Source organism: Periophthalmus magnuspinnatus, chromosome 24, assembly GCF_009829125.3.
Source record: "Periophthalmus magnuspinnatus isolate fPerMag1 chromosome 24, fPerMag1.2.pri, whole genome shotgun sequence".
NCBI classification, from domain to species: Eukaryota; Metazoa; Chordata; class Actinopteri; order Gobiiformes; family Gobiidae; genus Periophthalmus; species Periophthalmus magnuspinnatus.
The window spans coordinates 4592455-4608595 of NC_047149.1; the positions used below are offsets into that span (position 1 = coordinate 4592455).

General features: G+C 40.4%; 1 protein-coding gene across 1 annotated transcript; it reads right to left on the minus strand.

Annotated features, from left to right (window-relative positions):
- Window positions 1-963: 963 nt before the first annotated feature.
- sim1b (SIM bHLH transcription factor 1b) lies at window positions 964-13924 on the minus strand. Its single transcript, XM_033991158.2, has 9 exons — window positions 13746-13924; window positions 12865-13267; window positions 10580-10662; window positions 9890-9979; window positions 9706-9814; window positions 8813-8898; window positions 5914-6113; window positions 3640-3746; window positions 964-1115 (listed from the first exon to the last, which is right to left on the minus strand). Exons 2-9 carry the CDS (start codon window positions 13037-13039, stop codon window positions 964-966), a joined length of 1002 nt encoding a protein of 333 aa, XP_033847049.1. The 5' UTR covers window positions 13040-13267; window positions 13746-13924.
- Window positions 13925-16141: the final 2217 nt, after the last annotated feature.

Sequence of the window (16141 nt, forward strand, 5' to 3'; positions counted from 1 at the left end):
AATTTCGTTATTCCACACTGTTGTTTTTGTTTTGTTTTTTGGTGTTTTTTTCAGATAATAGACAGTAAGAATGTTATGTCCCGATTGGCAAATGTGCGTAATGTGTCTCTTCTCATCTACTCGCTTGTCTCCATGGTGATGTCATTGCATTGCCTGGAATATTCCACAGTACGGCCTTGAACATATCACTGCAATACACTACAAACGTCCCAAACCTGATGCGATGTGCAGTAGATTCATTAGCAAAATGCGAGCTGATTGTGTGATAGTGCTCTGAAGGGGGAGTGACTTAGCGCAAGGAGTAAAGGGAGGGGGGGCTCAGAGCATCAAAAATGAAAATGAAACGTACTAAACATGTTAATATGTTTGACAAGTAGAGCATTTTCAAAACAATAAAGGGCGACGTAGTGATCTAAATATGTGTAGTCTGTGTTAGTACAAAAAATACCCCATTTTTCCTCTTTTCACAAGAAACACAAGCTAAAAACGTGCATTTCGTCTGCCATTTAAACACAACCTTGTAATAAAATCAGTGAGGCTATTGAGACTTTGCAGCTGATCAACATCATCAACATTCTCTAGGGGTGTGATGCTAACCAAAGGCACTACTCTGTCTCTATTAGACTTTAATCTGATCTTTATTTTAACTCAATCTGACCAGAAAAAAATCTGATTTAGGTGGAGCTACAACAGGTGAGGGTGAGCTGATTTGTGCCGTTAATCAAGTCTCCCACACAAAATGACAGTCACAAGGTAGCTAGCATTAGCCGACTGTTTTCCATTTAGTCACTCTCACCTTTTTGTTGTTTGAATCCGTTTTGTATCTTATCTTGAGTTTTCACACTATCTTAAAACGTTTCGCTCATGTGCGTATTGTGTATTCTGTCTCCAATGTATCTGCTGAACATTCCACCACAGAGATACATGTAGAACACCCCCAGCGTAAACGAGCGGACAGCGGACTCACGTGAGGACGTAGTTGACGCTGACGATGCAGTGCGGTCTGGATGAGCGGCTGTTGTGAACGATGGTGGCGTAGCTCTGGACCCACACCCAGCCCCCGTGTTTGGCCAGGAAGCGGTAGTACTTAGTGGTCACCTGACCCTTCACCAGCACTGAGAGGACGGGACAGAAGAGAGGACACAGGACGGACACAGGGGGATGTAGAGATGTTATTATTTCATCTAATTTGTGTGAAACCTGCACTGAAATTTATTCCATCCAATGAGGATACTGTATTCTGAATACTTAGAATACTTTTACATTGAGCTGCATTACATTAGTCTAAAACAGCTTTATGTTTGTTTCACTGATTAGAGAAGGAAAAATACACAGGCACTCACCAAGAACAGCTTGTTTTTCTCACTTATTCTGTGCAGTTTGAAGCCTAAACTGTTCCATTAAACACCACAATGCTCTCTTCTGATTTTAGAGAAGTAACTGTACTCTGAATACCTCCCAAATGAAAATGCAACTGTACCCGAAAACAGTTACTCAAAATGTGTATTCTGATTTGTATTCTCAGTGCATGTGTTCATTTACTTCCCAACACTGGTTTTGTGAACAAAGAAGGTGTAATTTGACATTGAGTTATTTTTGTGTCTTATAAGCTGTTTTTTCTCACGTAGGTTTTTTTATTTAGGTTGTATTAAATAAAACAGTTATTATGATGTTCCAAAATAGCATTTACATGATTACAGAACAAATGGTTACAAAGTGCACTTAAAGGTAATTTTTATACCATTCATTTCTCTCTGGAAATGGATTTTGATTTGCCTGGAATGCTCTAAAGCACAACATTAAACTAATATCTTGTATTTATTTAACTACACGTGTTTTTATTGCTGTAAAATGTCTTGAGTAACATGTAGTCTGACTGTATTTTTTTTTACTTGACCTGGTGATGTAACCTTCATGTCTCCAAGCAGATAAATAAGTTTAATGCTATTGTGCGGAACATTCCAAAGCAGTAAGATCTCCTCAGCGACAATGGTGATGGGCCCTCCACCACAAAAGTTACATAGTGCAGCTTTAATTTGAACGATATTACTATTTTATGTTTTTTTTTTTTCCTACGGTCAGTCTCAGCTGTCACACTTAGCCTGTCTACTCCGTGATGCTAAAATATTCATTCATTCTTCATTTTATTTGTCATATTTGTGTGTTTTTTATGCTGTGGTGTGTGCTTTGTAGAAGGTCAGTAGTCTTTGAAGGATTAGAGTCCGTCTGCACTAGTTTTTGGAGCGTGTATGCGGGGTGCTCTGGGGTAGGTCTACACTAGTCTTTAGAACATGTTTGGAGGATTGCACTAGGGTAGGTCTAGAATAGTCTTTGAAGTGCGTATGGAGGACTAGAGTAGGGTCGGTCTAGAGTGGTCTTTAGAGCGTGTATGCTGGGTGCACTGGAGTAGGTCTACACTAGTCTTTGAAAAATGTTTGAAGGATTAGATTAGAGTAGGTCAAAACTAGTCTTTGGTGCGTGTATCGAGGATTAGACAAGCGTAGGTCTAGAATAGTCTTTGGAGCGTGTTTGGAAGATTGGACCAGGGTAGGTCTAGAGTAGTCCTTGAAGTGTATATCGAGGATTAGACTAGGGTAGGTCTAGACTAGTCTTTGGAGCATGTATAGACGATTAAACTAAGGTAGGTCTAGACTAGACTTTGGAAAATGTTTGAAGGATTAGACTAGAGTAGGTCAAAACTAGTCTTTGGAGCATGTATCGAGGATTAGACGAGCCTACGCCTAGAACAGTCTTTGGAGCATGTTTGGAGGATTGGACCAGGGTAGGTCTAGAGTAGTCCTTGAAGTGTGTATCGAGAATTAGACTAAGGTAGGTCTAGACTAGTTTTTAGAGCTTGTATGGAGGTTGCAGTGGGGTAGGTCTAGAGTACTCTTTGAAATGTATTTGAAGGATTAGTCTAGAGTAGGTCTAGAGTGGTCTTTAGAGCGTGTGTCGAGGATTGGACTAAAGTAGGTCTAGAGTAGTCTTTGGAGCGCGTATCGAGGATTGGACTAATGTAGGTCTAGAGTAGTCTTTAGAGCGCGTATCGAGGATTGGACTAATGTAGGTCTAGAGTAGTCTTTGGAGCGCGTATGGAGGATTGGACTAAAGTAGGTCTAGAGTAGTCTTTGGAGCGCGTATCGAGGATTGGACTAAAGTAGGTCTAGAGTAGTCTTTGGAGCGCGTATCGAGGATTGGACTAAAGTAGGTCTAGAGTAGTCTTTAGAGCGCGTATCGAGGATTGGACTAATGTAGGTCTAGAGTAGTCTTTGGAGCGCGTATCGAGGATTGGACTAAAGTAGGTCTAGAGTAGTCTTTGGAGCGCGTATCGAGGATTGGACTAAAGTAGGTCTAGAGTAGTCTTTAGAGCGCGTATCGAGGATTGGACTAATGTAGGTCTAGAGTAGTCTTTGGAGCGCGTATGGAGGATTGGACTAAAGTAGGTCTAGAGTAGTCTTTGGAGCGCGTATCGAGGATTGTATTAAAGTAGGTCTAGAGTAGTCTTTGGAGCGCGTATCGAGGATTGGACTAAAGTAGGTCTAGAGTAGTCTTTGGAGTGTATGTTTGGGCGGGTGACAGAGGTAGGTTTAGACTAATCTTTGGAGCGTATGGATGGGGGTGACTGGAGTCTGGACTCACAGAGGTGGTGGGCACAGCGCAGGTGGAAGGTGTCACAGCTGTGCACGTGGTGGTACAGGGTCTTCTCGATCAGGTCCTGAGGCTCGTAACCTGTCAGCTCTGCCACCCTGAAGAAGACAGAAGAAAACTGTGAGGAGAATGAGATGTGGACTGTGCATCATTCACTACTTTTAACTGGTCCAATTTAAACTACGATTGGGGTCCTGATATAACACATCTGGAGAAGCCGTTGGGGCTCAGATACTTGCTGCATGTAACGGAGCAGTCCACTTTACATTAGGAGCAAACTAGAAGAGGCGTTCAACTGCACGGGGTAAGATACAGACAGGAAAATATGACACATGCTTTGTTTTGGTCCTCTACATTAAAGTGAAAGTGAATTCTATTACAGCTTCATGCATATGTGCTGAGGAGAGCAAATATGTTGTGAGTAACACAGTCCGGAGCATGTCTGAAAGTCCAATCATTAAAATGAGATGAAATGTGTAAATGAGATGTTGTTTTTCTATATATGCCAAAAGTGTATGACAGTCATTTTTATTAGCAATTATAGCTGCAAAGTTTTAGTAATGCAGATTCACTAGATGCTCGTTCGGTTCTTTGAGCTGCTCTAGACTGGAACAAGAGTCTAACAGGTTATGAGGCAAAGACCATTTGAATTTGGTTGTTTAGTGCACTGTGCATGTAAATGTAGAGGCTGATATGTAGCTTTTACTGCCTCAGCTAATTAAAACCAATTAAAATGTCAATATGATGCGTGAGGCACTGTAAAAGAAATGTTGAGAGAAATAAAGTCAAGACTTGATTTGTAAATCAATACTTAATAAAGCACTTTTAGTCTAGTGTCATGACATCTGGATGTTACCATAAGACTCACAAAACAAAACAAATTCCCACCTTACTCTACCTTAAAATAGAGAAGAAAGGAACTACATGAAAGATTTTGAGTCACCAGTTTCAATGCTGAAATCCAGTCGGTTTAAACCTAAAATGCCTCTCTCTGATCTGAATGGTCTCTACCTAAACTCCAGCACCTGCAGACAGTCATGACTCAGTGCTAGTGCAGCCTCTGCAGCTCAGCGAGTGAATTGTGGAGGTTCTTTCACATGAGGCCTGTCCATAAACTGAGAATGACACACACTTGTATGTGTCTGTATCTGCAGGTTAAGGCTCTGGACACAGGTTCAGTTGTGATTCTACACAAGAGCACAGATTACACACAGTTCCTTCAAAGCACCACCATGTAACTTTTTCTAATGTCAGACACAATATCTGCTGGTTATAAAGTTACTTGGCTGCATGTGTACTGTAGGCAGGTGGAATGATCAGAATGAGCCAGCTGAAGACAGGAGACATTTAAAAAAGCTCAAGTTTAGACTTTGAGTTTTGACCCTCTCGGGCTGTTGTTGTTTGCTGAGTGGACTTTAAACCAAAACAGATGGAGGTGCTGACAATCATTCTGTGAGCTTGGCCAACTACTACCACTACTGCAACTTCTTATGTCACTGCTACTAATGCAACAGCATGCTGCTGAGACTACTACTACTACTACTACTAGTACTACTGTATGAGGACACATAATGATTGTGAGTGAATGAATGATTAGTTCCTTGTTGATGTTAAGTGCATTGAGAACCCACTGGTGCGGCTAGTATCAGTACAGTTCCTGTGTCTACATAAAACAAAAACTGGCACAAGGTTCAACATCTGTGTGAGCACAAATGGACCAAGGTGACATATTTTCTTCACATTCAAAAATGGAAACTGGAAGCAATGATTCTCTGCTGTGTAATCTGTGCTGTGCATTACAGTCACATCTGAACTGTGTGTCCAGAGCCTTAACCTGCAGGTACAGACACATACAAGTGTGTGTCATACTCAGTTTATGGACAGGCCTCATGTGAAAGAACCTCCAGAATTCACTCACTGAGCTGCAGAGGCTGCACTAGCACTGAGTCATGACTGTCTGCAGGTGCTGGGGTTTAGGTATAGACCATTCATTCTGCTTTCTGATTGGATAACCATATTGTGAAGCAAAACTAAAAATTATAACAAACATCTCATCATGTCCAGTGTTTTTGTAATTCAGGATAAATCAGCATTATAAGTGTTGTCAATAAAGGCTATATTTGAACATGTTTTCCTTGTATCAATGGACACAAATATTTCATGTTTACACATTTTTAAACCTTGCAGTGTCCCTGTAAGTATCCAAGCTTACCAATTACCAGAATAAAGCCTATTATGGAACATTTTTGAGCAGAGCTGTCTCACCTGGAGTCAAGGAAGATGAGCTTCATGTCGAGGCTGGCCCTGAACATGAACATGTTGCTGTGGAGCTTGATCTCGGTGACCGCAGAGGGGGGCAGGGAGTGACCCACAGCCACCAGCCCCACGTTCTGAAAACAGCCCTCAAATGGAGACATGTCCAGGCTGTACTGACGGATCTTCAGGTACCCGGAGCAGTGGATCACCTATGCATATGAGCATACGAGAAATCCCCATTTACACACAGATCCCACAAGATGACCAGGTACATTCACACGGCTTTTGTGAAAGAATATTATTACCACTTTTTAAGCTGTTGTGAAAAAATGTCATACTGAAGACAAGTCATGGGTCTATGATAAGGACTGGATAAGACACTCCCCCTCTGTCCTGGGGCGAGATCAACTAATGGCCTCTCCAAATGATGCAGCCCTCAGGAGCTCTGGCCCAGAAAGAATTCTCCCATAGATTGAGACGCAATGCATTTTTTTGTGAATTCAAACTGCCCATGTTCGGTGGACAGGGCATCCAGCTTTCACAAAAGTTGACTTTTATTGGGATTCTTCTTTATTTTCACAATAAGAAACATTTTAAACCCTTGTAGCGCCTAAAATGTAGCTTTGTAAGATTTAGCTTAGGTCTTCTCTAAGCTCCACACTTGCAGTTATCTCTCTGATTTGCCAGAACTGGTCACATGGTGCACGGTTCTGACATCACACGCCTGGCCATTATTCAGAAAGTAATGCAGAAGGTTTTTTTTTTTGTTTTTAATGAGCCACGATGCCATCTTTGGTTCATCTTCCCTGTTTAGCCCTAGAGCTTCATTGTAGAACTAAATAAAGTACAGCAGTCGTGTTAGAAGTACTCAGTTTTGTTCGAGTAAAAGTGCAACACAAGTTATAACAAGCCCAACAGCCTCATATGGTCATTTCATAGAACGCTAAATATGTTTTGTTCATTACATTCACACAGGAAAGCATGGGTCCAGATAAGTGCATAGGATAATATTTGCAACAGAATGCATCTTATTGTGCCAAGTGGTGCGACAAATCCTATGAGAAGCAGTGGTCGTCTTGTCTGCTAATATCGTGCTATAGTTTGTAGTTAGAGTAAGATTCTGGTAGATAAAAAAAATGAAAGGTCCAATATTACACAAAACTGACTTTTGTGAGCTTTAAACCATGTTCTAATGTTGTTACCTCATCAAAAACATAACTAGAGTTGTGTTTTGTTTCATTCACACATGTTTGAATAGCTCTTTATTATTAGTCTGTTACATCTCCAAAGCTCAAAATGCTGTTCCACCTTGTGATGTCATGAAGTGTTTGTTCAGTAGAGATTAGCAATTCCAGGACTGAAATCATCCAAATGATTCTAGTGAAGGTGGAGTTTAAAAACACAGTGGAGCACATCCTGTATTACCACATGATGACATCACAAGGTGGAACAGAGCGTTTTTAGTTTGAGAGAAGAACTCAGCCTTAAAATGCAGGTTTGTGTGTTAAACATGTGTGAGTGAAACAAAACACAACTCCAGGTCTGTTTGTAATGAGGAAATGACATTAGAACATAAATCATAAAATAGTGTAATATGAGCGCATTAAAGATGTGCTACATAACTTTTCTGGTGGTAAATCTGCAACCTGCTTGTTTCTGTGGAGAAATTTGTACAGTATTAACCAATTCACAGTATTAACATTATCCATCTCTATAAAGACAAGTACGTGACGCCACCAAGCCAAGTTACAGGTCAGATCTGCAGCCACGTAACACCTTATACAGTAAGAATCTATGTTTTTTACAGCAGACCTATTCTGCAAAATGGACTTTTTGTGTTATAGTTGCTTCCTTCTCTTTTACCCTCTCAAGTTGTATTTAGAGTGATTTGTGCATGGTTGAGCAATCTTTAATCACTATTTTCAAGACACCACTGCTCTCTACTTACTTTACGTTTCCATATTTGTAAGTAAAATAAATAAATAAATAAAATTGACAGCTCACTAACATGACATGCCGCTATCCATAGGAGGGGCCGACAGCTACACGGCGCTTTGTTATGATGATGTTTGCACCGTCAGCTGACTTGTTTCTTTTATTAAGTCATTTTTGATGAATATTACGATTTTAAATGTCCAAATTCTAACATAATGATCCACACGTGTCATAGATTATAACTATAGACCAGACACAAGCACAACAGGTCAGCTTTAAGGTATTTTGCAGCTAAAAATAGCAATCTAAATTCAATATATTTTTAATGCCATTCTGTGGAAAGCAATAATATCTCAAGCAGGAGAAGCAGATGGCTTACACTCCCTCAGAAAAGTTACGCAGTGCACCTTTATATTAAAACCAAATAGAAACTAATTGTTCAAGACAAAGGGCCCTGTACAAACTCAATGTTACAATAAAATAATAACAATAATAAAAAAAAAGACAGAAAGGGAAAATTATTCTATAAAAATTGTATTTAATAAATTTGAGATTTTGAGAAATATGGACTAAAATATGACTGAAAAATAAATAAAATGCTTACTTAAATCACTTAATAAAATAGCATTTGTTAGGCTGAAAAATCCAAAAATTAAAAACAAAATGAATAAAAATACTGACATTCCGTTACTATTTTATGACTCCAACCTTAAAACTGTCTAAAGTTAATTTACTTAGATCTATAAAATAAACATCCCATTATTTGTATTATTTCTCATTCACTTCTGTTGCTTTGGAAACCCATCTTGTTTAGCTTGTCTTCCGTATGGGCTTAACTCTAATCCTGCTTTAACAAATCAGCAAACAGCAAAAATATAAGAGCTAAACCCCTCCGCGGCTGTCGCTCTTCTCTGCCCCTTTGTCGCCCATGATTGCGCGTAAATCCAAAACATGACGCCGTGGTTTTACGCACCTTGTATCCTCCGCTGGTCAGGCCCGCGTTCCTTTTGGCCAAGACGCACTTCATCCTCAGAAAGAAGGATCGTTCCACTTCGTATTCTGCAAAAGACAAAAGTGACGCTCATGAGGAGGACGTGGAAACGAGGAGAAATGCGGCGTTTTAACATCACAAATGATTCATATTCGGGTTTATTGCGATGAAACGAAGCTCTCCGATTGTGAAACGCGAGAAGGGAACAAAAAGATATCCGGACATGAACTGGAGAGCACTTGTATCGGAACACATTATGCGTAAAGGCGCACAGCTGCGGGCATTAGCGCAGCGATTTGATATACACTGCAAAACATGATGGCTAAGTTATGGATGCGGGGTTCAGTATATTTCAAAGATGTAGACGCCATTCCGTGCGTAAATTAAAAAAATAAAAAATAAATCTCAAAACATGTCAGTTAAAGGAGCAGTGTGTGTCTTTTTCAGTGGACGGTCCGCTACCTGCTTGTCTCCATGGAAATGTTATTGCTTTGTCTGAAATGTTCCACAGTATACCATTGAATTGATCTAGCTCAGTAAAGACGAGCAGGTGACACCGTTTGGTTAGTTACAGGTCAGATCTGTGGAGAGGCGACTTCGCTCACAATGGAATTTTATATTTTTGTGTTTTTTTCCCAGCAAAAAAAAATGAAAAAAGCAGCAATGAAACGCGTCGCCGATACGTTTTAATGCCATACTGTGGAAAAAATTAAGAATTAGGCAAAGTAATTAACATTTCCATAACAGCAGCTTCCAGTAGAACAATTACGCACACGCTAAATCAGAATTTTACAAGTTTTATATTGATTTAAGGGAACAATGTATTCCAAAGCCCGCGCGTTTTAATTTCTACAGTGTTCTTTTGAGTGTCTTACCTTGGAGGAAGTGCGTGTGGTAGGGCTGGTGCGGGGTGAGCACAGCGGTCATCTCGTCGTGGTCAGCCGGGTGCACATATTCATAAATGCTGTTCCCGGTCAGCTCTACCTGCAGAGGAGAGCTCGGGTTAGAGCGCGTTCAGAGCGTGGCGCGTTATTGGACATATGCTGGGACAAAGCGAACCTGAGACAATCCCAAATGCACCGACGCCGTTTCAGAGATGTACATGATTTTGCCATCCGGAGCCACGACGAAAATGAAACCGTCCAATGTCTGAAAGAAAGAATGATTTTGGAATTGCGTAAAGAACATGGAACCGTAGAAGTGTATCCATGATTTTGCGTTCACACTTGCACGTTGAAATTTGGGCTTGCAGCTGGGACTAAACCTGAACTAAACCAGGCCTAGACCAGGGCTAAACCAGGACTAGAACAAGGCCAAGCCAACATTATTGGACTCAATTTGGGCTCAAAGCAGAAACAAACGAGGATACATGTGAACGAATCCCACGTCTATGCATCACAATCACTACATCAAAATTCGTTCTAAACTGGAACTAAACCAGGACTAGAACAGGGCCAAACGAAGTCTACATTATATTACTCAAATTGGGTTCAAAACTCCAGCGGGATCAAACCAGGACTGAACCAAAATAAGTGTGAAATGTGAACGTGACTAAAAAGACACAAAAGACTAGTTGGTACATTTTTTTAATCCTAAATTTGAGAACAGAGGGAAAAAAAAATCTATATTTCATTCTTTACCTGTGAAAATTGAGCATCAAAAATCATAAAAAAAAAAAAAAAAAAAACAAAAAAAAAAAAAAAAAAAAGAAACGTGTTGCCATTTTGAAGCGGGGTCGGGTTTCCTCACCTGTAACAAGTGCGAGCCCAGCTCTCGCCCGATGTTGTCCAAAGAGCGGGACCGGCTCGTGTGTCCCCAGGCCTCGCCCAAACCTTCACAAGACACGACCATTAAAACATGGCGTCATAAAGACACTAGCGTTACCCCCTTTTACCCTAATCTCGTTCAGTAGAGATGACTGGGATTTGCTTTGGCCGGAATTGAATTGAAATTTTAATATTGATTTTGTTTGAGGTGTTGATTTCAAAATGTCGTTTTCTTATTTCAATCGATCTACCATTGTGTTGGGTTATTATTGCCAGTTTGTGGGTTCAGCTTCCTGTTTTAAGGTGCCATTTTGAGGACGATTGACGAGTCAAAATATATAGCCGGATTATTAATTGCTATGGCAACGGATCTCAAACCTATGGAAAAGCCTATATGAAATCGTTTGCCTTATTAAATACACTCTTTTTTTTATTTTATTATCATTTTATTTTGTACTATTAATTTATATTATTTATTCAGCTCGCTGTGAGATAATTTATGCACGCACGAAAATAATAAGACATATATTTAAGACTGTTGTGTGAACTAACGACCCAACAGACCGTGCGTAAACTTCGCCTCTTACTCTCTCTAATTCCCACGCGCACCTCAAATGGCGCATACGGAAGACAAGCCACGGACTGGACGTGTCTACGAGGTGCGAGGGCCTGTCCGAGCGCATCCGAACAGCTGCGCTTTGGACACGGCTCCACGGCACCGCGCGCAACACCTTTTGCACCAATTACGCACGAACAACAATTAAGCACAGAACTGGAGATTGTGTAACCGATTTAAACGCGGTTTCTCAATGTAACACACTTTACATTTCAAGCATCATTATTATAGTACATTATTTTATATAGTAGTAGTAGTAGTAGTAGTAGTAGTAGTAGTAGTAGTAGTAGTAGTAGTAGTAGTAGTAGTAGTATTGGAATTTAGTCCATCCATACGTTTGTCAAAAGTTCCCTGCGATCCGATAATGTAAAAGGGCAGTTTTATGAGTATATATATATATATATATTTTTTTTTTGCTGTCTGTAAATATATATATATATATATTATCTCACACATCTATAGTTAAAGTGTTGTCAAAACATAGCCTATTTTTTCTTTCCATCTTTGACAGATAATATCTATATAAATAATACCTAGTGGCATTTATCAAGGGCGGATTTTGCTCATAAAAATATACATTTGTGTTTTGAAATATCACAATACAAACACGTCCGATGACCTCTCCAAATGGCACTTATCTGATTTTGCAAACGAACTCGTTGTACTACCTCCTGCTCCTCATAGCAACGTATTTAGTTTTTTAATACCGTCATAAAATACAATACGAGATGTCCAGCGATCACGTTATATCCCCCGCTCCAAATATAGACGGCTCTGGTGACACGGGACATCTTTCATAGCGTTCTCCTGCGCTCGTGATACCAGAGCCCTGCGTGCGTGTGCGTGTACGTGTGAGTGTGCGCGCGCTCGGCAGCTTTAGGTGATTAGGAGCCACGCGGGGCCCTGCTTTCTAATTGCCGCGCGCGCTTCCCAGTCACGCGCCGCGCCAGGGAGCCGGTTGGATCAGAAAATGGAGGCGAGAACACGGCTCTTATTGTAAATGAATAATGCATATGATATTAGGAGCTCGCGATCGGCGTGTATTGTGGTTTTAAATGGGTTTGCGGCGCGTAAAAAGGGCTCGCCGTGTTTAATCTGAAATGTCGTTTGTTAGTGGATGTGCTGTTACGATAAAAGCCGATATAAAAAAAGCATATATAAGAGAAATTATTGCACAACTTAAATTACGCATAACATTTTGAGACATAACGTAAAGTGATGCGCATTCAGTTCGTATATTGGCCTGTTATCTTACGTTTCTATTTTGGATTTTGCTTCGTATGGTTAAAAATGCGCATGAGCTAAAATACATGTTCAAAAATATAAATATATATTGTTTGAATGTACTGAACTGTAGATTAATTTAATCTCGTTCAAAAATTATGGTTGAATTTACTATTGACCATGTTTACGTTTTAATCTTGTGTTCTTGTTCAAAATCGATTATTCGAATTTACTGTAGACTAATTTTACATTTTATTTTGCTAATTTGCAGTCTAAAAAGATTACAGCAGACGCTTAGCTAATCCTACACTCAATAATCAATAGAATACAAAAACAGTAATGACAAAAAGAAAAAAAAAATCCATTGGAATAACTCCTTTGCATCGTGCGTAAAACCCGTGCGTAAAACCCGTGCGTCTTTGGCTCACCCTGGGGGAACACGATGCGCATCTTCAGGTAGCTGGTGGTCAGCCGGATGATGGAGGCCTTGTCCAGCTGAGACGTGATGGCGGACGGCAGCGGCAGCATTTTGGCGAGCTCATAAAACTCGCTGTTCTCCTTCTCGCGTCTAGTCCTCGCGGCCGTTTTGGACTTCTCCTTCATCGTAGCGAATTATTAATTTATTTAGTTTGAATTCACCAAGTAATTATCCCGTGGTTATTCCGTGGTTTAAAGGGGCAGCGCTGGTGCCTCCGGTGTGCTCTGGCTCCGCGTCATAATCGTGGTGCTCTCCAGATCCAAAAAATGCGCACAGCGTTATTCCGACAGCGGCCAGTGACAGGTCAGCTGGGTGTTTGGGGATGTCCGTATATAGAGGAAAGATCCATGACCCTGACAAAGAAAGCAAATGTGATTACATAAATACATACATTTAATTTAGACGTACAGGCCACGTGCGTTTTCCCCAGGCGGATATGAATTATTTACATGTGAGTGAATCAACAAATGATTTAAAAATGAACCAAAATCGTGCGGCATTTCTTGACTCTCATAAAATGTGATATTTGTTTTAATTTGAGTTACAGCTTACTCTCTTAATTATTGACAAATAATGGCTCAAACATGCGCGAGACTCGTAAAGTATATAAGTTATTTACATGCAGTTCAATTATGATTAATGATATAATATTTAACAGCTATTTTAATTCAGAATAAGAAGACAAACTCGCATTCCGGGACATATTGGCGGTTGGTCTGTGCGTAAGGGCAGTGGAACAAGTCACAGTTCGGACGCGTTTGGCACACGTTCCAATAAGACCAAATTAGTCCGCCTGTTTTTCTTAACAAAGCGCACAAAACCCAGAAGTACCATGAGTCAGTCACACAGCGGGCGCATTATGGCTCGTTCCCCCGCTCTCAGCCCCGTTTCCTCGGCCCGTATCGACGTGGCCTCGGAGGCAGCCTGCTGGGACTGTCACCTGTCCTGATCCGGGGTTGAGCAGTCGTCCCGGGGCGGACAAACTTCCACCTGGAAAACGCGTGCGTAAAAGGAACCCACCGTGCGCTGCATACACCTCTCCAAATTAGACCCAAGCGCGCAACGAGTGGCATCCGTGCCCAACAAGCCTCCTTTCTCCTCCACTAGCTCAATGTCCCCTCTCTGGAGCCGCGCAGAACCCGCCCCCGAGCTTCAGCCTGATTGGATAAGAGGCTGAGGATACGAGACGTGATTGGACGAGCGCAGTGGGCGTCAGTTCGGAGGTTGCGGTACGAGCGAGACGACGAGAGGCGATCAGAGTTGCCAAGTCTGTTTCTTTATAGCGACTTTGGGCTTTTTTTTTTTTTTTTTTTTTTTTGGTAAGTCGTTTGTGAAATTTTGAGAGTAGCAGGTTGTGTTTTGGGGACTTGCTACTGAGCGACACTTTTCACGTCATAAAAGAGGCCTACTTCAGTCTATTAAGATAAGATAATTAATGATGCTGTTTCCTCATAAAAAAAAAAAAGATAATGAGTTGTGTTTTGTTTTATTCACACATGTTTAACACACAAAACCCTGCAGATTTATTCATGTTCTTTTCTTAAACTGAAAACACTCTGTTCCACCTTGTGATGTCATCATGTGGTAATAGAGGAAGTGCTCCACTGTGTTTTTAAACTCCACACACCTTCACTAGAATCATTCGGATCATTTCACCCATGGATTTGCGAAGCTTTCAAGTTGCAGGTATTGTTTTAGCCTCATTAAAACTGCTTCACTCTGCAGCACATCAACAGATATAAGAGATTTTATTTATTTTTTATTTTTATTTTTATTTTTTTGTCATTCTGCACAAAAGGTTTAAAATGGATTTAAAAAAAAACAAAACATAAAAGCAACAATTAATGGTTATTCGTACTGTTGTGTAATCCTTTCAACTGAAGTTAAAACAGCTATTAAGTTTAAAGCTACCACTTCATGACATCACAAGGTGGAACAGAGCATTTTGAGCTTTGGAGATGCAAAAAGACTAATAATAAAGAGTTACTCAAACATGTGTGAATGGCTCGTTTTGGCCTTGGTCTCTTATTCCTGCTCTCTGAAAATCTGGCAACCCCGGAGGCATCTACTTGTTGTGTTTCTGTCATTAGCGTGGAAATCCTGGATCAGATGGTGTTAAATAAAGAAATGTGATGAGGAGGCAGAACGCGCGCGCGGAGAAGGGGGGGATGCGAACCGAGCGCGAGGCAGAGCGGAACAGAAGCGGCCCTCCACGAGCGCCGCGTGAGGGAAACAGCAACCATTTTAACAGCTGGACCGTGATTTTCGCACGCGCAGACAATGACACGACTCACAAGTGAAGAGGCTCCGTTTACTACAGCCTGAGCATTTATTTATTTATTTTATTTTTTTATGAATGAACTGAACGCACGTGCCAGTGTAGATATGAATAAACACATCCGCTCCAATTGTAGAACATTGTATAGTCTGTGTTTTCCTCTGTATATAAGGACTGAAATTCAGGAAATTCAGGTACTAATCAATATGTATTAAAACTAGTATCCAAACTAGATACTCACTTGAGCAGGTATCCATGCAAAAAAGTCACATTCACAGGACAGAAATGAACCTGTCTTGAATATGTCTAGAAGGATGTCTCTCTGTATGTTTCACAAGTATAAGACACATAGACCAGTACACACCCATGGACACTATGAACCTACCGCACACTGAGGATTACACACATATAAGGACACATGAGAACAGAAAAGAAAGTATTATCATTTAATGTTGAAAATCACATTCTAGTGTCTAAAGAAAGAGTGTTTTTATTACTATCGTGGTATCAGGGTTGATTGTAATAGGAACACTCATAAGGCTCCAGTAGGATTTCATAATATAGACATTACATTTATATTAGAAGTTAAACAGCAATGGATGGGCTATTGGATCCACAAGATACAGGTATTAGGTATTATTACAGCATATTTAACCAATATGAGAGCTGTGCGGTTATGTTTGTGCAGCTATCTCTTTGTAGTCAAGTGTTAATATGAAGCTTTGTGCTGATTTTTTAGGCAGGAGACGACCAAAACCAGACTTAGACTTAAGTCTGATAGTCGATACTCTAAAACAGAGGTGTGAAACTCAAATTCACAGTGGGCCAAAATTCATGAGACAAATTCATGGGCCAAACTCAATATTTATTGAAAAATTGACTGTACATGACATGTAATGTTTAACCTCTTCATATGGAAAGAAACTTCAGTTTTGCTTAAACACAAAAT